General features: G+C 28.9%; 2 protein-coding genes across 4 annotated transcripts in view; one reads left to right on the forward strand and one right to left on the reverse strand.

Moving 5' to 3' along the window:
- The first annotated feature begins 230 nt into the window (after positions 1–230).
- On the forward strand, positions 231–11,919 carry LOC145194868 (fibronectin type III domain-containing protein-like). Its single transcript, XM_090095819.1, has 19 exons — positions 231–466; positions 659–940; positions 1,614–1,955; positions 3,058–3,163; positions 3,294–3,484; positions 4,659–4,797; positions 5,698–5,840; positions 6,015–6,290; positions 6,568–6,879; positions 7,029–7,340; positions 7,752–7,822; positions 8,236–8,461; positions 8,697–8,794; positions 9,007–9,208; positions 9,393–9,674; positions 9,770–9,898; positions 9,985–10,290; positions 10,512–10,608; positions 11,008–11,919. Exons 1-19 carry the CDS (start codon positions 403–405, stop codon positions 11,198–11,200), a joined length of 3,771 nt encoding a protein of 1,256 aa, XP_089951945.1. The 5' UTR covers positions 231–402; the 3' UTR covers positions 11,201–11,919.
- A 3,617-nt stretch (positions 11,920–15,536) lies between these two features.
- The window catches only part of LOC145194600 (SRSF protein kinase 3-like), a 12,337-nt gene continuing 4,729 nt past the window's right edge, over positions 15,537–23,144 (reverse strand). The window contains exons 3-16 of one of the 3 annotated variants that reach the window (XM_090094705.1): positions 22,819–22,890; positions 21,782–21,924; positions 21,543–21,651; positions 21,275–21,362; positions 21,045–21,132; positions 20,769–20,875; positions 19,738–20,485; positions 19,328–19,387; positions 19,037–19,104; positions 18,308–18,415; positions 18,153–18,222; positions 17,934–18,026; positions 16,171–16,204; positions 15,537–15,997 (exon numbers count right to left, since the gene is read on the reverse strand). In XM_090094705.1, the coding sequence (XP_089950831.1) occupies positions 15,847–15,997; positions 16,171–16,204; positions 17,934–18,026; positions 18,153–18,222; positions 18,308–18,415; positions 19,037–19,104; positions 19,328–19,387; positions 19,738–20,485; positions 20,769–20,875; positions 21,045–21,132; positions 21,275–21,362; positions 21,543–21,651; positions 21,782–21,924; positions 22,819–22,890 (1,939 nt within the window). In that variant the 3' untranslated portion in view covers positions 15,537–15,846. Of the gene's footprint in view, positions 15,998–16,170; positions 16,205–17,933; positions 18,027–18,152; positions 18,223–18,307; positions 18,416–19,036; positions 19,105–19,327; positions 19,388–19,737; positions 20,486–20,768; positions 20,876–21,044; positions 21,133–21,274; positions 21,363–21,542; positions 21,652–21,781; positions 21,925–22,818; positions 23,121–23,144 lie in introns of all 3 variants that reach the window. The other 2 variants (XM_090094704.1, XM_090094706.1) reach the window with 2 other exon arrangements.

The following is a 23,144-nucleotide window of genomic DNA, read 5'->3' on the forward strand; positions in this document are numbered from 1 at the left end:
TATATATATATATATATATATATATATATATATATATATATATATATATATATATATATATATATATATATTACATCTTCAGTTTTTTGTTTTGATTTTTGTATGTAGTTCATTTGTAAAAATCTATTTTTATATTTTTGTGCAAGCACATAGACATGTATTGACATTTACACACACACACACACACACACACACACACACACACACACACACACACACACACACACACACACACACACACACACACACACACACACACACAAACACACAACACACACACACATATGATGGTGTGATTAAGTTGATTTCATGTTGCTAGATATCAGTTAATGTTTCACTAAAAGGATTTTTATCTTACCAATTATAAAAACTATATGTATTTGATTAATTTCTTTTTTTAGAATGTTTAGCAAATATTTGATAAGCTTGTATTTTTTATCAACCGTTGGTTATAGTTTTTCTCAATGTAAGTTTGTTTTTAACAAAAAGTGAAATGTTTATAAAGTCTAATATTTAAGTTTGGATAAATATTTAAAAGTAAGCAAAGATATGTGTGTATATATATTTTTAGAGTAAGCATATTAATATTTTACTCAAATTAAAAAATAAAATAAAAATGGTCTTCTTTTAAACTATAGAACTACTTGTCCCTTTTCAGCATTTCCTCGTGTTAATGAAGTGAAGCTCACAGAAAATCCATTAGAAGATGTTGGGGGAAAAGATACTCTAGTGTTAACTTGTAATCATGAAGGAGAAAATGTTTCTCTGACATGGAAATTCAACAATGTTGATATAGTAACAAATTCTCTGACTAAACTTAGTAAAAGTAATGCTCAGTTAAAAATTGAGGAAGTGAAATCAGCTCAATCTGGAAGGTATAAATGTATTGCAACTAACCAGTTTGGATCTTCATTTGGACAAATTGATGTGCGAGTGCACAGTATGTTGTTTTTTTGTTTTTTTGTTTGTTTTCTTTGATTTTTTTTTTTTTTTTTTTTTTTTTTTAAATTTTGATAACATGTTTTTGTTACTAAAATCTTTACTTGCCAGTCTCAAATATGTGGAGGTGGAAAATGAACACTTTCATATATGTGCTTTTTTTTGTTTCTGCTTTTAATATCATAAGTGCTTTAAGTTGAAAACATATCGTAACACAATCAAGACTATTCTCATAACCAATTTTTAAGATTTTCCCTATAGCTTAATGGTTGAGTGTAAATCTAATTAGAAACACACTTTTTAATCTCTTATAGATAAATTTAATTCTTTTAATCTGGGAGTCCTTTTTACCAGATTTATAAGAAAAGAAATCTGGAAACTAAATTTACAATTGTTTAAAATTTTATACTTTTACCTGAACAAAACTTTAATCCCTGTGCATTTTTTTTTTTAAATTTATGAAATAGTTTTTAAAAATCCTATAATTGTCGGTAAACATCTTATTTACATAATTTATATTGTATGTATTTACAGATATTCTAAGTTGTGTGAAATTAACATACAAAAAAAAGACAGAGTTTCTAGTTAAATTTTATTTACAAAAATAGTTACTAATAAGTTAAGTGTCGGGTTTTTTAAAAATGTTATTGATCATTGTTTTTTCTCCTTTACAGGTATGGGAAACTTTGATCAAGGCTACTCCGTTGAAGATACTGCTAAAGTTATTGATGCTCAATTAGGAAAACCTCTTTTTATAAAATGTCCTCCACACAAAGAGGGTTATGGGCAAATATATTGGTGGGGTGATCTCCCGGGAAGTTCTGCTCCTATACTATGGAAGAATGGTGATCCAAGTCGTCTTGGTTTTAGTGCAGACCACGGAGAGTATATTTTTGCATATTTGACACAGGAAGATGTTGATGAAATCAATCTTAATGGAGGAATTAGCTGCATACTATATCAATCACAACATTCTATACAAAGTGTCAGACAAAAGATAAAAATTGTTGCAAAAGGTATTGTATTCTCTTTTTTCTTTAAAATAAAATAAAATTTTTTTACACAAAAAAAGATTTCGTTTTTAAATTTAATTTGTGGTGTACTCTCGCCCTTTCATTTCTTTTAAAACATTAGGACATTTCTATGGTAACACAATTACATACCAGACCTCAAAATATATTCTGTATTTTTATAATAATGTATAGGTTTTATTATACAAACTTACACTTTTAGTTTTTTATTTTTCATAAAGAAAAAATAAATTAATGTTGTAAATATTCATATAGTTACTGTGAATATATTAAATACTGTGTAGTTACTCATATAGGTACTGTAAAAGCTCATGTAATTACAAATTGAATTGATACTAATTTACATTGTATGCACTTTTTATGTTTCAATAATTGTTTCAATAATGTGGCAATAAATGTTTCAATAATGTGGCAATAAATGTTTCAATAATGTGGCAATAAATGTTTCAATAATGTGGCAAAAAAAAAAAAAAACAGAAAAATTCAAAGTTCTTAAAAATTGATTTTAAAAAAAAAACCTTTAACATGTTTCTGAAAATGTGATACAAAATTAATGAAGCAATAAAATTAAGAATAATGATCCTAGAGTTGATGATCCCAGCTTTTAAGTAGATACATGCATATACACACATCCGTATATAATAAATCCTTGTATTCTTCATATCCCCAACTATTTCATTAATATGGATATGAATAACTCAAGGAGTTGATAGCATATCTATATACTTAGTAAATTCTTGTGCTCTAGTTGTTGCAACAATTCATAGTTACTTAAAATTTTAAAGTTTGTTATTTGTTTTTTCATTGTTTCATAGCCAGTAATGACTCATGTCAGTCATTACTGGTAACAATTGTTGCGCTTTTGTAATTTTTGTTCTCCTTTTTTTTTTATTGGAAACGTTTTCTATATTTGTATTTAAATTGGGTTATGTTTCTTATTGTTAAATACTATTGTTAAATATACTATATATATATATATATATATATATATATATATATATATATATATATATATATATATATATATTATGCTAGGCTAATTTTTGTAGATTTTTAAATTTGCTTAAGGTTTTTTAAACTCTTCTAGATGACAATACAAACTTCACAGCAAAACTTGAAGCTTTCATGCCTGAAAAGAGCTTTGTTGTTAATGGGTCAGCAAATCACATAATAAGTTGCGGAGCAACTGGCAGGTAGCATTTTGATTACTTTTGCTTTAAATTATTTTGTTAAACTCATCTCTTCATTTTGCATTTTAAAAAAATATTCAAGAGAATTAGTAAAATAAGTTTTACACAGAAGTTTAGTTTTCTTGTATTTAAGGCCTCTGCCAAAAATTACATGGTTTAAAGATGGCAAAGAAATCAACAATACACAAGAAGGTTATGTTATAAGTAATGGGGGAATGACTTTGAACATACGCCCAGTAACACTTGAATCAGCTGGTACTTATAGATGTATTGCAAAAAATGACTTAGGCAGTTCTGAGAAGGAAGGAAAACTTTTTGTTCAAAGTGAGTTAATAAGTTTTTTTTACATATTCAGTTAATGGTTTCAGTTCCATAGAGTAAATACTTTTTGATGATGAAGTTGTAAGTTTACAAGTTGCACAGATTTCAGAGGTATAAGGTGTAATCTAGCTTCCTCACCGAATGGATGCTTAAAGTGTTACAGTATATCTTGCTCATTTTTTAAAATGTCTCTGGACAAATATGGTTTGTTGTTGGTCTGTGTAATCTGCATTGAAATCAACTTTTTGGATGATTTATGTTCACAAAATGCTGCCATTTTTGCTTTATTCAGTGCATTAACTTTGCACATACCACCAACTACGCATACTTCAATTTTTGTTTCCCTTTACTTAAACATCAATTTTAAGATCTTCACTTTAACTTTTGCTACAAAGCAAAACGTCTATTCAAACTGTAGTAAATCTCATTATCATTTATATCAGCAGATTTAAATATTTTATACAATACATTATACAAAATAAAGAAGTAATACACAATATGAAGAAATAATACACGATACATTGTGAAGAATTACGATCCAGTTGCAACCCCTAAATGAATGGGTCATATGTTTAAGGTCTCTGCAATCTATTATCCATTTGGTTTCCCAAATTGGTGATGGTAGGTTAATCCCATACAGTAAAAAAACAATTGGTGATGGTAGGTTAATCCTATACAGTAGTATGTTGATAATACACTGAAACAGCTGAAGCTGTTTTAAGTCCCATGACATAAGTCTGCCACATAATCAACATCAAACACAAGTCATTTGGCAGCAACATGTGTCAGAGGCAGAGCTCTGTTTTGGTCTACTTGTTCTCATCATTTTGGTGAGATCCAAATCTCTAGATGTACCAATGTTCACCATGTTTTGCAAACTCTGATATGCTAACCTAATCATCTTACCAATAATTAACATTTTTCAATTATTGGTAAGATGGTAAGGGTATCTATTCAGCCATCCATCCATCACAAAACATTGATTGCGGTTGAAGTGCTGCTCTGAAAAGTTTAAAAGGAGTTTTTTAAATACTTCTTCCCATTAAAAGTTTACAGAGATAAGTTTTTGTTTTGACTGTGCTTTTCTTTTAAGTATGAAAATTATTTAATACCAGATTCATATTTAACTGATTTGTTCAGGAAAATCCTTTTTCTACATTGAGAAATATTATTTTAGGTCGTCCTCAGTTTACAAAAAAGCTTGAGACATCAAGTAGCGTATATTTTGGTGACTCTTTAAAGCTGAGGTGCATTGCAGATGCTATTCCTCTTCCTTATTATGAATGGTATCTCAACAGCACACTCATCTCATCCAAGTAAAATTATTTTAGTTTGCTAATATCTGTTGAATTGTTTTGCATATGTTTGTAAAATTGAAAACTTGTACCATATTTATGAAAGTAACTGCAATTTTATTCATGTTTTCATTCAAATTTAGTATTACTTAGAATGATACATTACTCTTTGATAGAACTGTTTTTAAGTAGGTTTTAAATTTAGCCTCTTAGGTGATTTTAAAATCTCTTTTTTTCATGATAAACATGGTTTAGATAAAAACTTTATTTCAAGAAAGAATCATTAAATTTCTTAGGGTTAAACAAGGGTATGATTAGTTAACAAGAAAAAGCCTGAATTGGAATTGGGGCTTAACTTTTAAAGCTATAATTGTTCTGTTCAAATTATGGTAAATAACTTTAATTATAGGGCTAGTATCCATCAATGTCTTCCAGTTGAATAACGAAGGGTTTTTCTACATTATTACTGAAGCGGGTGTAGGGCATTGCAAGTACTTTTCCATTTTTAAGATTGATCTTAATTGAAACAGTCAGCTTTATTGTTGTCATCCAAAAACAAACGGTTGCTTTAGTTGTATCTGCCAACTACATAGCAATAACTAATCCAACAAATGTTGGAAACATTTTTTATTTTTATTTTAAAAAAAAAAAGTGTAAGCATTAGACTATTAAATTGAGTTTTTTGAATATACCAATCTAAAAGTATACACAACCAAATGTAATTGCTTTTAGGTAAAAATATTTCAAAAATAGACTGTAGGCTTAATCATGTTATGCTTGTTAAACTTTATCAGGAAACTAAAAATAAGAGAAATAACTTCAAACCAATCTTTGGGTGGACTGTGCAGTTCTTTTCAAATAATAGTAATTAGAAAAAAAATATTTTTTAGCAGAAGTTTTCATTTATATTTTTATCTTTAGTGATGAATTTATAATAAATGGTGGTAACTTGACCGTAAATGTGGCAAAGTTCAACCACTCAGGTCTTTACATGTGTGTTGCCATGAATGATATGCAAATAGGAGTTCATACAAGTGTGTCAGTAGGCTTTGTTAAGGTCAAAGGTGCGTATATTTGCCTGATCTATATTTTCTTTATTATTTTTGTTGTTTGCTTCTATTCCTAGGTAAACATTAATTTTTAATGTAAAAGTAATCAATTTTTTTTTTACCTAGCTTGTTAATTTACTTATGTTATGCAAAAATATTATTTTTTAAATAATTGTACTTTTTTGACAGCTGTTGCACCCAAAATAAAAGAAAACTTCCAGCAACCCATATACCTTTTCAAAAATCAATTGAATAGAATCTTTTGTAATGTTTCTGGTCATCCTGATCCAGAATTCATTTGGAAAATAAATTCAGTTACAATTACAACTGGAAATAAGTTTACAGTGCACAAAAATGGAACCTTGGAAATTAACAACACACAAGAACAAGATGGTGGAGAGTATGTTTGTATTGCCCGAAATGTAGAAGGAAATGTATCACAAAAAACCTCTGTCAAAGTTATTGGTATTTTTATTGGATTATATATATATATGTATATATTATGTATAGTTATTGGATTGTTTTTTGTTGTAACATAATTTGTTTTTATATGTTAACAATACTTTTTAACAGTAATAATGATGTTATTAAACTTTATAGTTTTAACAATTTTTACAATTTTATTAAATATAAAAATTCTGTTAAATATTGCAATTTTGTTAAATTTTATATGCTTTTTTATTAGATTTTTTTTTTTTAGATTTTTTAATCTAAACTCGATTACTTGGAATTTTTCTTGTAGAAAAAGTCAAGATTATCAAGTCCCCAATGAATCGTGTTTTCAGGGAACATACTCCACTGGCACAACTTCTGTGTGATGCTGTTTATGAGCCATCGCTTGCTGTCAAATTTGAATGGTATCGTAACAATGAAAAACTCCAGCAGGAGGATGATCGTGTGTATTTAGAAAGAAGAGTGAATGGACCAAGCCGGATTTTATATTTTGAAGAGATTTTAGAGACAGATGCATCAACATATCTTTGCAGAGTCTTTAACATGGATGGCAATAAGGTTATTTCTACTGATGAAGCCAGTGGAGCTATTGCAGTGATTTGTAAATTGATTTTATAATTAGATTTATTCTTTTTTATCATTTTCAAATAATTTTACTGTTAAACATTTTCTTGTTTTAGTTATTAATTTTTATATTCTCTGTTCTGTTCTAACTTGTTAAGATTATTATGATTGATTAATACAACTTAGCTCCACCTGTTGATCTAAAGTTAAGTGGTGACTGTAAACAAGATAAAAATATAACTCTCTCCTGGAAGTTACTGAGAAGATTTCCTGCAATTGAGTTTATCATAGAATATGCTGCAGCAGGTTCTAACCTATGGAAGTTTTATGATGTGGTATTTAAAGAAAGTCCTGTGACATTAGAGGTTAAAAAACTGCCTCCATCAGCACAATTGGTGTTTCGTGTAAGCATGCAAGGATATGATTATATTTTTGATGAAACAATTGCAAGTGATCCTAGCAGTGTTAGCAAAGAAATATGTTCAACACCTCAGGGTGGTAAGTACTTTTTTGATTATATTTTACAGTTTGAATGATTTACAGTTTTTAAAATGCAGTTTCAGAAATACAATTTTAGAAAAAAAAAAAAAAGGTTGCTTAAATCAATTCTAAGAATTTTCTAATATAAATGTACTTGTGCATGAAATGAGTAAATATATTTCAATATTTACTCATTTCATGCACAAGTACATTTAAGTGAATGTTTTTGGTATTTAAAAATATGCTTTCAGTTTTCTTCTAAAATACTGTTATGATTCTTATTAAACTTCTTATTACTACTGCTATTATATTTAACATTAGAATTTGCTTAGCATGAAAATAATCGCATAAATTATCATACTGTTGAATGTTGTGTTTAATGCATATTTTAACAATTAATATAAGCATTATTTGTTTTTTCTAATGAAGTGCCAATATTAAATCCTCAAAATGTAAGAAGTGAGGCTACATCAGAAGGAGAGTTGAAGGTCAAGTGGGATGTATGTATAATAAAATATTGTTTAGTTTATATATTCATATTTAATACTATATGCCTTAGAAACTTTAGTGGAAAATTAAAATTAATATTATTATTTTTTTGAAATGGGATTTTTTTAGTTCTTTAAAAATGTTGTTACATTTTCACTGAAATTTTCAATTTTTTTCTTTTTTAATTTTTCTTAGATTCAGGGAATGAAGGGGGGATGAATAATATCCCTTCGAATTTTTGATATAGTGATAAATTTAATCTTCATTACGCATGCAATAATAACAATAAAATATTTGTAATAAAAGTTATATCATAAACAATAACTTTAATTTTTTAGTTTAAAAGACACACCAAAATATATGCAGTTAACTAGAAATCATCTTAAGTTTTAAACATGGTTACTTGTTTTTTTTTTTGTTTAAGAAACTAGATTCTTTGGACCAACCTGGTCCTGGTTTTGTGCTAATAGTAAACTACAAAGATTATGAAAAAGGTATAGAAAATGACATCAAAGTTGATGGGAATACACAAAAAGTTGAAATACCTCATCCAGGTATTGATAATGAATATAGTGTAAAAGTTTATGCAGCCAATGATATTGGTCAAAACAAGAAAGCAGAAGAGTTTAAATTCAAATCTGGAGGAAAAGGTAATAATTGTGGCTTGTATAAAGATTTAAAGGATTGTCATCACTGATGACCTTTCACAAATGTTATTGTGAAAGGTAATCAGCAATAACAATCCTTTAAATATTTGTGAAAAAGTACTTGAAATTCTTAGGTACCAATGCACTTTTATCACCAAAAGATGCTTTTATTTGATTAAAAAGTCATTTGGTTATAGTGATGGTCTTTTTGTATATTTTAAAGTTCTTTTTCTCTCAGCTCCTACTGTTGTTGTTAGTAATCTCCAAACACGTTCTGTATCACACTGCTGTGTTGATTTGTCATGGGATAATATACCATCTGTTTCACGTTACAGGGTAAAAAAATATTTTTATGCTGCTCTGCTAATTATACTATATTTAAAAGTAGTTTTGCATTATAAGCAGTATAACTGCTGTCTGATAACTAACATTGTAATCTGTATAAGTTTTTTACTTCAGATTTCAAAGTTCAGATTAAAAACAGTTTTTATCTCTATCCTAATAGAACTTTGCTGGGGGTATTATTATTTATTATTGTTCTTGTTTAGATAAATTATCAAATCCTATCTAAAAAACGCCGCAGTTTAGAAGAAGTTAATTTTATTGATGTTACTGCTGCTAGTAATGCAACTTTAAGTGGTTTACTCGCAGCAACAAACTATAAGATTACAGTTAGTGCTCTTAATGGACAAGTTGCTGGACCTGCGAGTGAACCGATTACCATTAAAACTTCAGAACAGGTGTCAAAAGGTTAGTGTTCTTTGAGTTTAATGGAATTAAAAGATAAAATCAGTTGACCAAATAGCAAAACTTTAAGTTTAAGAATTTTAAATATATTTTAGTATATGTAAATAATTTATATATATATATATATAAAATTATATATATAAATATAATTTAATATAAATAAATAATTTAAACTTGTTCTTTACAGATATTGATAAGCCGCAAAGTGGTAAGATAAGTATTTTTGGAAGTATTGTTTATCTGACATGGGAGCCTCCCGTAACCGATGAACTACTTACCTCTTATACAGTAACACATTATAAGTATGAAAAACCCTCTGATAAGAAAACATCGACAACAGTTTCAAGAGAAATTTACATTAAAGACTTAGAAAAACTAACTTACCACACAATTGAAGTAGTAGCAAACACCAACTCAAGAAAAGGAAGGCCATGGGTAGTTAAAAGTGTTTCTGTGGCATATCCTGATCGTAAGTTCTCATTTGTTTTGTTAGATTATTTAATTAGATAAATGACTTTAGTGAAAATAAAAGTAAGATTTAATTTTATTTGAATAAACCTTTAGGTCCAGGTCAACCAGCTGAGCCTCAAGTAATTGCTTTAAATGAGACAAGTCTAAATGTCACATTTAGGCTACCAAAAAACTATGTAGGTGACCTCCCTAATCAATATTATGTCTACTACAATCCAGAAGGTAAATTTTTATGGTCTTAGTGTGTATATCCAATACATATGTATGTGTAAATGTATAGATTTGATAAATGTTTATGTTTGATACAGGTAGTGAAAAAGAAACACTTTATAAAGTAGCAAAGTATCCTGAGAATCCTTGGATTATATTAGATTCTCTTAAAAGTATAACATATAGGATTTACACTGTGGGGGAAAATGCTTTGGGTAAAAGTGTTAAAAGCAATGATACCACAGGGCATCCACATAATCCAGTGGCATCTGCTAGAGCAAATCACCCTGTACCTTTTTATGAGGAGTTATGGTTCATAATTCTTGTTGTGGTGTTGGTCCTTCTGATATTGGTTTGCATCATCTTATGTTGTGTACTCTGCAGAAGTGGCGGCAAATATCCAGGTACGCGCCATATTTTTCTTTTTAACTAGATAGTGAGTGTGTGGTGTCAGGGGGTTTGTTTTGAATGTCACAGTTGAATGTAAGTATAAAATGAAGTTAACGTTAAAAAAGATAAAATTTTATCTAACTAAAGTTATTATCTAATTATGTGATTTCGCATTTTCAACTTTAATGTTGTATTTAAATAATCAAAGTATTTTTTTTTCATTAAAACTTTTAAGTTCATAAGAAAGAAAAACTCAAAGGCGGATGGGAGAACGAACCTCTTAAAGATTACACCGATGATCCGATGAAAGAATTGAACGAATTTCCTCTCGGGTATGTTTATATTCGCATTTTTGATTCTTTTTGTTTACTTTTGTTAGAAACATGGATTTCAACCCGCCACTAATTAAAGTGGGAAAAAAAGATCCGATCTAAAATTTTGTATAGGGCTTCCTCATCATCGGCCTTAAAGGAAATTGTATCATTACTTTTTACTCAAAACTCCCTCTAAGTAATTCTAGTTGCGCTCATTAACACGTTGAAGACCGCATTGCAAAATCGTATTTCTCACTTATGGACTGGCATTTTTTTATTGTTAATTACGTATATTATTTGTGCCCACCCGTGAGCACGCGGGGCATTAATGTTTTTGCGGAGTGACCCGCTGGTGAGCATGCGATCTTTTACGTTTTAAATGTAGGTTTACGCTAGTATATTTATGTATGCGTTTAGAAATAAACCCGTCGACGCAAAACCACCTGCTCGTAGTGGTAGCGAGAACTCTATATCTAAAAAAGCTTTATACAGTGATGATGACAAGGATAGTTTAGACGACTACGCGGAAGACTCAAGGTTCGATGAAGATGGATCATTTATCGGCCAGTATGGTGATGATAAAAAAAACGGAGTCGCGGTCAAAGTTTGATTGTTTTTGTCTATTTTATAAACAAAATGGATTTGGATTCGAATCTTTATGAGTTTGAATCGAGAGCGATGTCCTTACTTGTACTTCTATTGGGGGCCACTCGATTACTTTTAGTCGATTATTTACTCCGTACTTGAGTAAAGTAAGAGGATCTGTTGTTTTTTTTTTTTTATCGAATCTGTTTTTAATCGAAAACGGTTCTAACAGCTTTTTATATTGTTAATAACTTGCGTGTAATAAGTTATATCTATTATTTATTGTACATATTTGGCTTATTATAAGTTTTACTAATTAAATTTATCCAAAATGTTTCTCTCGCGACATTTTTTTAAACTTTTATTTTAAAAAATTGTCTTTGTTTTTCGCTCTTAGCCGTCGTTGCTTTTTTTTTTAAATGCTTGTTCAATAATTTTATTACTATTTTTATGTCCTATGCAATTGCTTACATAATAGTCTTTACTGATATTTTTAGTGAATCTGTTAAATCTTCTTTTTACAATATGACGTAAACAGAAACTATTTAGTATACTGCAAAAACACGGAGAAAAAATTACTTGAAACGAAAACCCTTTTTCGAATTTTTCTCCGTTATTGTCCATGATGTTCAAATGTTCTGGACATACTATAACGTTTAGTGAAACGAAGCACTTCTTTATACACGTTGTATTTATTATGAAAGTTGTGGATATATTTTATTTAGATAAATTATGTTTTTAGAAGTTAATATTTTTGTGTCTCGCTTGTCTCGTACAAAAGAAACTTGTATGTTTCTGTATTTAAGTTCAAACTAATGACAACCAAGAAAGGACGTTGTAGACACGAACTTTTCGATTGGCGTTGTTTTTCAGCCATTATTAAACATACAAGGAATATTAAGCTTCTTTCGGATATTTTGACAATTATTTTGATGAACGCTGAACAAGCTATCAATTTGCTATTTATTATTATCTCTTTAGTGGTTGTTTTTTTTTTGTTTTTTTTCTAGTTTTCCGAAGCAAAAAATAAATTTAAAAATGTTTTGTAAGTTAGACTGAACTTTTACAACTTAACCTTGTTTTCAAACCACCAAGATAGATCCGAAAAGATTTACAAGCCATCAAGATAGATCCGAATAGATATAACGATGAAAAGAGCACTAGGTTCGAAATAACATGAAGGAATTGCCTGATGTTACCATTTCTCACACCAAACCTTAATCTTGAATTATAAGTAGTACGCAAAAAAAATAAGGTAACTAATCTTAAGGATGGTCAAAGGTTAATGTTCGCTGGAAGGGATTGTAGGACTTGATAGTCTACTAAATTTGGTTGTTAAACCACTCGGGTGACTTAAGGCGTGTCCGGTTACAACACTATATATTTTATTTTAGTATAAGCGTTGAAAAGAAAATCATCTTCATGAATTTAAAAAAAAAAGACTTTATCCACAATTTTTTCAGTAATTTTTTCAGTAATGTTCAGTCTGGTGCACTTCAATTATCGTAATTGTCAAAAATACGCAGCGTGTTTTTAAACAAAAGTAATACTAAAAAAAAACGAAATTTTCTCGGACTTACCTTAAATCACTCGAGCAATACAGTGTGTCACATCGATCTTCTATTTATGAAAGCATTTTTCAGAAATTTTTATGATTTCATTATGCATTAAAAGCCATCTTATTTCAAATAAAATTGTCATCGATATTTCAATAAAATTTCAATAACAATAATAATGCAACATCAATAAGTTTTCGAATTGAAAATTTATTGATAGTTGGATTCCTAGTAATCTTATTAAACAATTTCGAATATTAAGTTAGAGTCATTGTTGTTGTTAAAAAGCATGGCTTCATGAAAAATATCGCAAAACAAAACCTTACAACAAAATAATCAAATTGACAAACCTAAAAAAGATTTCAGTCAAAATATTTTCAGTTCTAAGCTGACGAGAATTCTTAAAATTGTGTGCGAATTTAATGTTACATCATTTTAGATCAACATATTAGCAAGAGCATTCATTTGATTATGATACATCGCAACTTTGCATGCCTTCTTTATTCAAACTTAGGAGTGCTCTGTCAAACACACTGATTAACAGTGAATTCGAATGTCAAGTAGAAATGCAATTCAACGGTAACATATTTTGTTTGAATCCAACAGTGGATGCTGTGTAATGTGCATGCAAATGTTGTATGTCGCGATTGCTAGCACCAATCTGTGAAATAAAATTCTGAAATTGCGCGTGTTCGATTTCGTATTGCATTTTTAGATCAAAGTGACACTTGTTGATTAAACATGTCACATTGCATTCTAAATCTAAATTACTTAATTCTGAGTGATTTAGTCGGTTCATTAATCTTATCTTTACACACTTTTTTGGTAAATACGATAGTTAACATAATCATAATTAACTGTCTTTCATTCCGTCATCTGATTGAACAGTATTCTTATTCTTGCTAAGCTTTATAAAAATGAAAATCGGATCACATTAAGTGGTCAGAGGCTAAAATTTAAGCGTCTGTGTATTGTTTCATTTCCGTATCGTTATCATTCCGATATATTGGGAAAAAAGTGTCATCGGAATGACGAGAGTTCCGGTATATACCCAAATTTAAACTAACTACAATATCAGTTAAAAATTTTTTTACCGATGTTTTGTCGTAATCACTTTCTTTTTTCCAATATCATATCGGAATGATAGCGATACGGAAATGAAACGATACGCAGACGCTTACTAAAACTGGACAGTTTTTGCTTTAAAAAACTTTCATTAAACAGAAACAGAAAAATTTGACATCTTCACTTTCTCTCACTACCTCGAAATAGACTGGTAATTCTCTCATTCACCTCAAAAGTGATTGATGTTTCTCTCATTCAACTCAAAAGTGATTGGTGTTTCTTTCATTTAATTCGAAAGTGATTGGTGAAAATGCCATTCTCTTCTAAAGATTAATAAACGTATTTTAAACTGTTCAAGAGATTTTTTTTTGGTCTCCTAATATCAATTTAAAGTACGAAAAAGTAGACTTGTAAATTTACTTTGCTGTTTTAGAAAAGTTCTTAAACAGGAAATAAAACAAGTGATTTAATAATGTTTACTTTCATAATGTGAACTTATAAACAAAGGTTGAAAAAGTACTAAAGTTTTATGATTTAACCAGCGTCCTGGTACTCATTCTGTAAACATTACTAAAATATTATTTTAATATAAATTTTATTTAAAGTATCATTTATTTAAAAAAACTTTGTATCGCATTTTTAACAAAAAAAAATATTTCAATAACACCAATTCGATACATGAGGTGAAACATTTGAAAATGTTCTTTATAAAATTACTTAAGAATAACTAAATACACTCATGAGACAGTTTTGAATTGAACCCTTGCAACAATTTCTAATTTTAGAGATTGAAGATAAAATCTTATTCTAAGCATGTTTTCTTATTTTTTTTCATAAACACCAGACTACTAAACATACGAACAAGGCAAAAGTTAAAGAATATAAGTCAAGAAGTTTTAGATCAAATTACGTCAAAATTGCCACATTAACTCGGGTCATAAAAAATAAAAATTAGCATTTCGTAGAATTGGCTTTGAGAATAAGCCAGAATATGCGATAATTTGTTATATACGATATATTGAGTGTTTTAGAAAATTTTTGATAATTGAAAAGCGTAAAAATCTTTTACCAATATTTTAAATTCGACTTTATATACGAGTTTCTTATTTTTAATCCAACCTTCCCCCCCCCCCCCCAAAAAAAAAGTCTTAAAAATGTCGCTTCGAGTTATACGCGACGTCGACTTCTACGCTTGCGCATACAGGGCAAATTGTTTCCTGAGCCGTTTAAAAGATATCTGGATATACGTTGTATAAAAAACGGAACCCGAATTATTGAGTTTTAGTTGTAAAAATTCATAGTAAGAATGTGGCATTTTATTGTTGTGCTTTTTTTTGTTTTTTGTTTGTTTACTGTGATGTTCTTCCTTAATTATAAGAATCGAGACAACGAATTTCTTATTTGATAAGAAAGCGTTAGTTATTCCAAGTTATTGGAAAATGTTTTAAGAAGTCCTTGACTTATGATTATACGTAAAGACATTCCTTCAATATCAATAATCATGTTGATATCAAAAATAACATGCTATAGCTAAGAACATTCAGATGTTCTTGTAAGTTTAATCACAGAAACGTGCCATGTTTGAAAAACTGATAATTTCCGATTTTAGTTTTTTTAAAAACATTTTTCAGTTGGTTTTTAATTTCCATTGAAAAATAAAATATCATAAAAATGAATTAAAAACGGAATGAATTATTTAAAAAAAAACGTAATTCACGAAAACAAACCAAAACGCGGATATATTAAGTTTGATTTGTTAAAATACTCCGTCACAATTCTAAAAAACAATAAAAAGGTGAACTTTGGAGATGAATAACTTTTCAATTTCGAATATTTAAGTTTAGAGAGATATGTCCTATATTCAAACTGGTATTAAAATGTCGCTTATTCATATATGTGAGTGAAATACCCAAAGTAGATGTTTACGAACAATCACCACTAAGTTGGCTTTGATACTGAAGATATACTAATAGCCACCCGGATTGACTGAGTTCACTGCATTCTTCCTCGTTCTAACCAATTTTCATTGAGCTAATCTTTTTGATATAACTTAAGAATTTAACCATGGATGCATTAAGCACTGAGCAGCTGTTGCCCGGTTTTCTGGGACAAAATCCATCATTGGTTCCAGAAATTCCGCAAAACTACGAGCATCCGCGACAGACCAGTCATATTTTTCGCAGAGAACATTCTCAAGGCTCCTAAAAATTAAATACTTATCAATAGTATAAAAACTAATTTGGGTTTTTTTTTCCTCCCTACAAATACTTGTGAAACCGGAAATTAAAACTAGAAGTCAAAGAGTAATGCCGTGCTAAGTGTTTTTTAATCTAAAATCATCCGCAAATTACGTCATTGAATTTGAATATCTTACCATGGCTTTAATCGCTTGATGTGTTTAAGCTCCCCTGTAAAAGAAATATCGTATTACATTTCAAATTCATTATATTACATTTTAAAATGTAAACAAAGTACGTAAAACTTTTCAAACGTGCAATCACATACCACTGCACTCAACAACACTTCGTATGAAAACAATTTTATAACGTTTTAAAACAGGAGAGGGAACTTAGACGACTAGAGCTTCTTCGGGAAAATATACGAAAAAGATTCCGTTTCTTTCTGCTTCAAAGCAAAAATTGGATATTTCATCGTAAAACAGTTTATGAAGAAAGTCTTAAACGATAATTTATGAGATGGCCGATTTTTTTAAAAATTCACTATAGTATTCAATAGAATTTCAGAATACAAAATAATTCCCTTGCTAATAAAAATATCAAATATTTCTCACATTTCTGATAGTGGTCACGTCTTCTATAGTATAACGTCCATCACTAGCGACTATCCCAGTCCAGAGGGAAAGAGTTATTTTGTTTTATTTAAAATTTATTTTTTAAGTCATGAAGTAATCCTAAAACGCAGTTTTTGGACCTTTGAGCATTTGATTAAATAGTGAAAGACAGTTTGTTAGTACTTTGCGCTGGTCATCTGTCAATCATCTTTCTTTCACTGCAAAAGATGATTGCAGTGAAAAATCTGGTTTTCGGTTCTTTAGTATATAATTTCCGATTAGCCACTGAATCATGAGGCAGTGATTTAACATATTGAAACTAGCAAGTAATACTTCGTTACAGGGTTCGTAGCCAAATATTTATATAAAATTCCCTGACTTTTCCCTGACTTTTTTGAAAAATCAAATGAATTTCCCTGACCATTTTCAAGATTTGCAATGGTTTTTATAAAATGTTTAAAATTACTACTGTAATGAAATGCTAAAATTATACATGCTTTGAATGACAAAACTTATAAAACTTAGCTATTAATTAAGTTGGATGTTAATATGGATTTTATTATACATATTAGTATGGATCTCATTATTAAGCATGACTAAGAATGAACACTAAGAAGCTTCAGATGATCTTCAAGAAAAATCTAAATATTATGCACATAAAATTTAGTTTCAGATAATCTTCGAGAAAACCTAAATATTCAATATTAAAAAATATTCAACTTTAAAAAAAGTTAAAAAGCCGCAGTCAAATTGTAAAAATAAAATATAAATGTGTGGTCATATAAAGGTGTTCGATCACATGCCTTCCAGTGAAACACTGTAGAGTATTTTTTAATTGTCAAAATAAATGGATAGCACCAACAGAAACATAATAGCTTAATTGTAAAACTTCTCAATCAGAATTCCCTGATTTTTCCCTGACTATCTGAAGAAAAAGTAAAAACTCCCTGACTTTTCCAGGTTTTCCATGACTTTAGCCAAAATTGGCTAATTTTCCAGGTTTTCCAGGTTTTCCAGGTACAGTACGAACCATGTACTACTGACGATAAAACACTTTGGCTTCACATGCTATGATTAACCGTACGCATTTTTATAAGGTATTTAAACTCATAAGTACAACGGTAATATTTTAAGTCCCGTTCACACTAACAATTTATCACTAATATATTACTGTTGCACTTTTCAGACTTTAAAACATGCATAGTATTGTAAATAAGAATTTTTTTTTAAACGATTGCTCTCTTGAAACATGATTCTTGTTTTTGAGAAGCGAACAATAGTTTCAAATTCTAAGAATTTCTTTTTTTAAGAAACATATTTTTTCACTTTTTTTTTTTTTTTTTTACCTTTTCTTGTGAAGAATTCCTTTGAGTATTTTCCAGAAAGTGCAACATGACGAGGAATACGACCGAGTAACTCCATGATTAGAGCGATATGATCTATGAAGGAGAAAGAAAAAAAAGGATATATATAAAAAAATATATATAATTGCAGATTTGATTTACTATGAACTGATTTTGACGTTTTAAAACCAAATACTTAATCTCGTTAAGAAAAAAATCTACCTTCATCTCGTGACCAATCTTCACCAGAATGTGGTTCAAATAGGAAGTCCCCTGTTACCAATTCAAAAGCCTATAAATATAAATGAAGCTGCTAAATTCTTTTACATTTTGAGGAACTTTTAGTAAGCATTTAAAATTAAACAATCAGTACTTACCATACAAGCAGTACTCCAAATATCCGCTGGAGGGCCGTACCCAGCCCCCAATAATACTTCTAGGCTACGGTATTGACGTGTTTGTATTTCTTCGGTGAAATGATGATCCTTAAAAAAGCGAGACAAAATATATTTTACAAAATTAGACGAAAAACATTTTAAAAAGATTACACCGGAATTACCATATACAAATGAATTAATTGAAATTTTAGGTGAGGATAAGTTAAAAAAAGGTCATCTTGACTTTATATAGAGTCAATTTAAACTCTGTATACTAATTATACTTCTATTTGAGAGGTCACTTTTTTCTTTCAATAGAATATTACACTATTGCTATTGGAAATTCTTAAACCTTAACGTATTTTTCAGTGCTTTATAGACAAAGATTAAAAATAAAAAATGTTAATTACTGAAAAAATATTTCAGCGTCATTTTAAGATAGTGATATACAGGCATTATATTTCAAATGTAGGCTCTTTTGGGCAATCTTTCCTATGTAACAGAGCTCAAGTTTCCTTTCATATTCTATTTTTATAACCAAAAGAAACAGGGGAAACCTAGGGAGCAGTTTTTTCTGAACTTTTTTAAAGTCAGCCTAACATAACGTTCATTTCCATATTTGCATGTTTATATAAATGTATAGCCAATAAGAAAACTTCATTTAATAAAATTTATTCAAGATTTATGCATGTTATCACAGAATTAAGTTTCAAAATGCATGCTACTTACAACCCAGCATGCATTTCCTAAATCAGCTAGTTTTACTTGGATGTCCGGGTTATCAAGAAAAGAAACTCCTAAAACAAAAATAATGTTGTTGTTGTTATTAAGAAATATTTACAACTCAAAGCTTCTTCATTGCGCTTAATTTATTTTCAAACATGTTTTCAAAAATTTGAAGTAAATATTTTGATAGATGTTTGCAAAAATGACATTTTCTGAAAATTGTTAATTTTATAATAAATATATGATTAAAAGTAAGCATGTTTTATTTTTAAGGAAACTTCATAACCCAGATACCGTCTCTGTCACTTGTTCCAATCTTCAGTTTCTCTGCAAGATCCACTTCAACACTGGAGCCTATCATAAAATAATCAATCATTTTGAAACAAGTTATTATGAGAGAAAAAAATTATAGTTGGTATTCAAGCTTGACAATTTAGCTTAACTTATCATTTGAGTAACTTCTTCATACTTTTAAAAACAAAATAAAATTCTGTCATCAAAACATTAATTTTTAAAGTATAGAGAAAATATATAAGAATAACAGAAAAAAAGAATAAAAAAAAAAAAAAATCAAATTGAGATCTATTAAATGATAAATGATAATAAACAAAAAATAAACAAACTGTAAAAAATTAAAATGAAAAATATTTTTAAGTTTTTTAAATTTTTACTATTATTAAATGTTTTTTAAAAAAGGAAGATACCATTTTCAATAAAATTCTCTGCACTAATCCCAGAGCGCTCTTTTCTAAGTTCATCCCTAGATCGTAGATCATTATTTGTTCGAGAACTTTGGCTCTCTAACTCATCATTGTTTTTATCAACACTTCCCATTCGAACGTCTGTACTAACTAATGCAAAAGCAACAGGATGATCATGTATACTTTGAGAAAGATCAAGAAGATTTTCTGCAACTTCTGCTGCTATGGGTTCTTCAAAGTCACAAGCAACTTCGGCATCAATAGGTTGTTCAAATTCAGAACTTTCTAAAGTTGGACATGTTTCCATAAAGTCATCAACATGAACTTTCTCATTGGCTGATGACGTTTTTGAAAGAATATTTTGATTATTAGTTTTATTGTGATATATTTCTGTCTTCTGATTTTTTTGTAATTGATCAATATTGTTATTTTGAAAACTGATAAGATCTTCGGCAAGCTCTTCGTCGAGCAGCTGCTGATGTTTTTGGAGTTGCTTTTTAATTTTTTGTTTAATTTTCTTTTTCTTATTTTTAGACAGTTTTGCTGAGCTTTCACACTGTTTTTGAATGATGTGTTTCGGAGCACAAGCAGTAAGAGCACGTGGAACTTTTCCCTGTTGTGATGCTTGAGTTGCACTTAAAGCCAGGCGTTGTATTTCTTCCTCTGTAATGCACACCAATATATTTTCGGGCTTGATATCAGTATGAATAACTTTGCAAACAGTATGGAGATAATTCAGTCCCATCAGAGTCTAAAAAGACAATCATTACACAGAAGCCATCCTAAGTGATAACATATAACATCATTTGATGATTTAAGATCTAAGAGAGCATCTTAAACATCTATTTCCATGAAATTAAAACTAAATCTTACAAAAAAAAAAATTTCATTTAGCACAAGTTTTATGATAAATAAAAATTCAAACAGTCCAGTTAAAAACAAATCAAGCATGCAAAACATTTTCAAGTTTTAAAAGACATCAGCAATAAATGTTAGTTAATGAAAAACTAAAACACAGAAATAAAAAACCATACTTGTCTAATTATGGTCTTACACATTGGAATTGAAATGCCTCGGTAGTTTGATTTTATTATATATTTAAGTAAATTGTGTCCCAGCACTTCAAAAACCATGCAAACATCTTAATAGTGTCAAGGAATTACTTAGACCTCTTTGAAAGATTTTTTTTATGTATCAATATTTTCTCAGAAAATAAATTTCTTAAAGAACTATTAATCATAATAAGAATTATTAACAAACAAAAAAAAAAGTTAAAAAATTAGAACACTATTTTAAGTTGGCAAAGATACGATTTCCGTGAATGCCACTGATCTTGAAATCATCAAGAAGCTGAACTACATGTGGGTAACCTTCATGTTCAGTACAAGCAGTATGAACCTAAAACAAAGTTAAGAAGCCCAGTGCAAGTAGACATAAGTAAAAACTTTGATTTTAATTAAAATTCTTATTAACTTTGATTACACCAGTGATGAGAAGAGAGAAGAGCAATAGGATTTCAAGTTAATCTTAGTTTTCATACAGTTCTGAGCAACTTCATTTCATCTATTGCTGTTTCTGTATAATGAGATGCACTTTTGACAATCTTCAATGCAACATAGCGTTTTTCACTAAAAAGAATACAACTTAAATCTAGAAATCGGCCGAAGGAAATGCTGAGTAGCTCTACACACCTCAGTCACTTTTCTAAATGGTTTAACAAAATGATGTAAGACCAGCTTGAGGTTTAAATTATATTTCTAACAATGAAACTCCAATACATTCAACTCTAGAATAAAAAAATTATTTACAGAAGATCCCATGACAGCCATACTGTAGAAAAATGTCCCCAGCCAAGTTTTCTTATAACATGGTATCTTCCTTGGAATAAATCACCAATATTGACAACATGATAGCCACCTGGTTATGGAATCAGAATGCTTTATTTGAAATGTTTTACAAATATAATTTTGATAAAGATAAATACAAATAAATACTTTTAACTTAAACATTTGTTTGAATAATAAATTGACCTAATAAGAAAAACTACCTTTGCAGTAGTCACGCACATCTTCTTGCTCCTCATCATCAGATCCTGACAAGTAATCTTCTTCACTAGCTGAATAATCAACAGTTTCATCATTATCATTTGTTGATTTATCAAGATCGTTGGAGATTTGGCGATGTTCAGTGCTAGAAGCAAGACAAAACAATAAGCATGCATTGACTTGCTTTTCATTTTCTCCTCTTAAACCTGAATATTTTTGTCATTTTGTCATTTTAAACTTCTTTGTCAAAGCAGATGAAAATGATTTACTTTAGAAGATTTTTTTAAATGAGTTTTTTTTAAATGAAAGCCTTTTTATAATTTATTTAAAGTAATCAAATTTTCTAATCTATAAAAGCAAGTTGAAAATTTTATAAATACTATTTTTTAAATTCTGAAATTATCATAATAGAAATAGTAAAAATATAGATCATATTAACAATAACAAATATAACAACAACAACTAAAAAATAACAATAATAAATACAACATAGAATTATAGACTATTTAAGTTGACAGTTATTTGAAAAATATTAAGAGATTGATATGAATTTAAAGAACTGAAAGTGTATAAAAAATCTAGAAAATATAATAATTTAGACAATGCTCTGGTAGTAAGTTTGTAAGCTCTGGTAGTAAGTTTGTAATGCTCTGGTACTAAGTTTGTAAGTCATTTTCAGAATTTCTGGAGAAAAAAAATTTTTTTTTTTTTTTAAATAAGAAAATATAAATAAAAAGTTTACAAATAAAATACTTTACTTATCTAGACTTACAAAACATGAAATTAGTTTTCTTGGTTCAAAAGCTCTATTATAGCTTTAGTAAGGCTATGGGCCAAAAATTCCCTAAATATATTTTCTAATTAAATTAAGAGCATTTTTAAAATTCACAAAATTTATTATTATTTTGCATGTAGCTTTTTGCAATTAATGAGAAATGTACTAATTTTTTTTTAAAAAAAACTAATATAAGCTAAAATGTATTTTAGTATGTTTAGTTCATTAGACTTCTAAAAAAATTTAAGGTGAAACTGAACTTACCTTTTAAGTATAACATTTGAGCTCCGGTGTGGAATAGTTACCATCAATGAGCTCTGATTTTCAATAGGTAATCTAATATCAAGAGTTTCTACACCAATTATTTGTAAAAATACCCTGTTCAAAAAATCTGGCAAACATCTTTCCAAAACAGCTTTTATAGCTTCTCTTCGCTTCTGTAAGAACTTTATGTTAGCAAGTTTGACCATGGTTAACTTAAAATATTTGCATCATTTTAGGATCTCACAAACCTTACAAAAATTTTTCTCAACACTTGTTTAAGCTTTAGTTTCAACCTTCTGTGTCTGATTTAATAAGTAACAAAAAAG

Source organism: Hydra viridissima, unplaced genomic scaffold, assembly GCF_058129835.1.
Source record: "Hydra viridissima isolate aposymbiotic clone 2 unplaced genomic scaffold, HvirCarnegie_v1 scaffold_8, whole genome shotgun sequence".
Classification (NCBI taxonomy): Eukaryota; Metazoa; Cnidaria; class Hydrozoa; order Anthoathecata; family Hydridae; genus Hydra; species Hydra viridissima.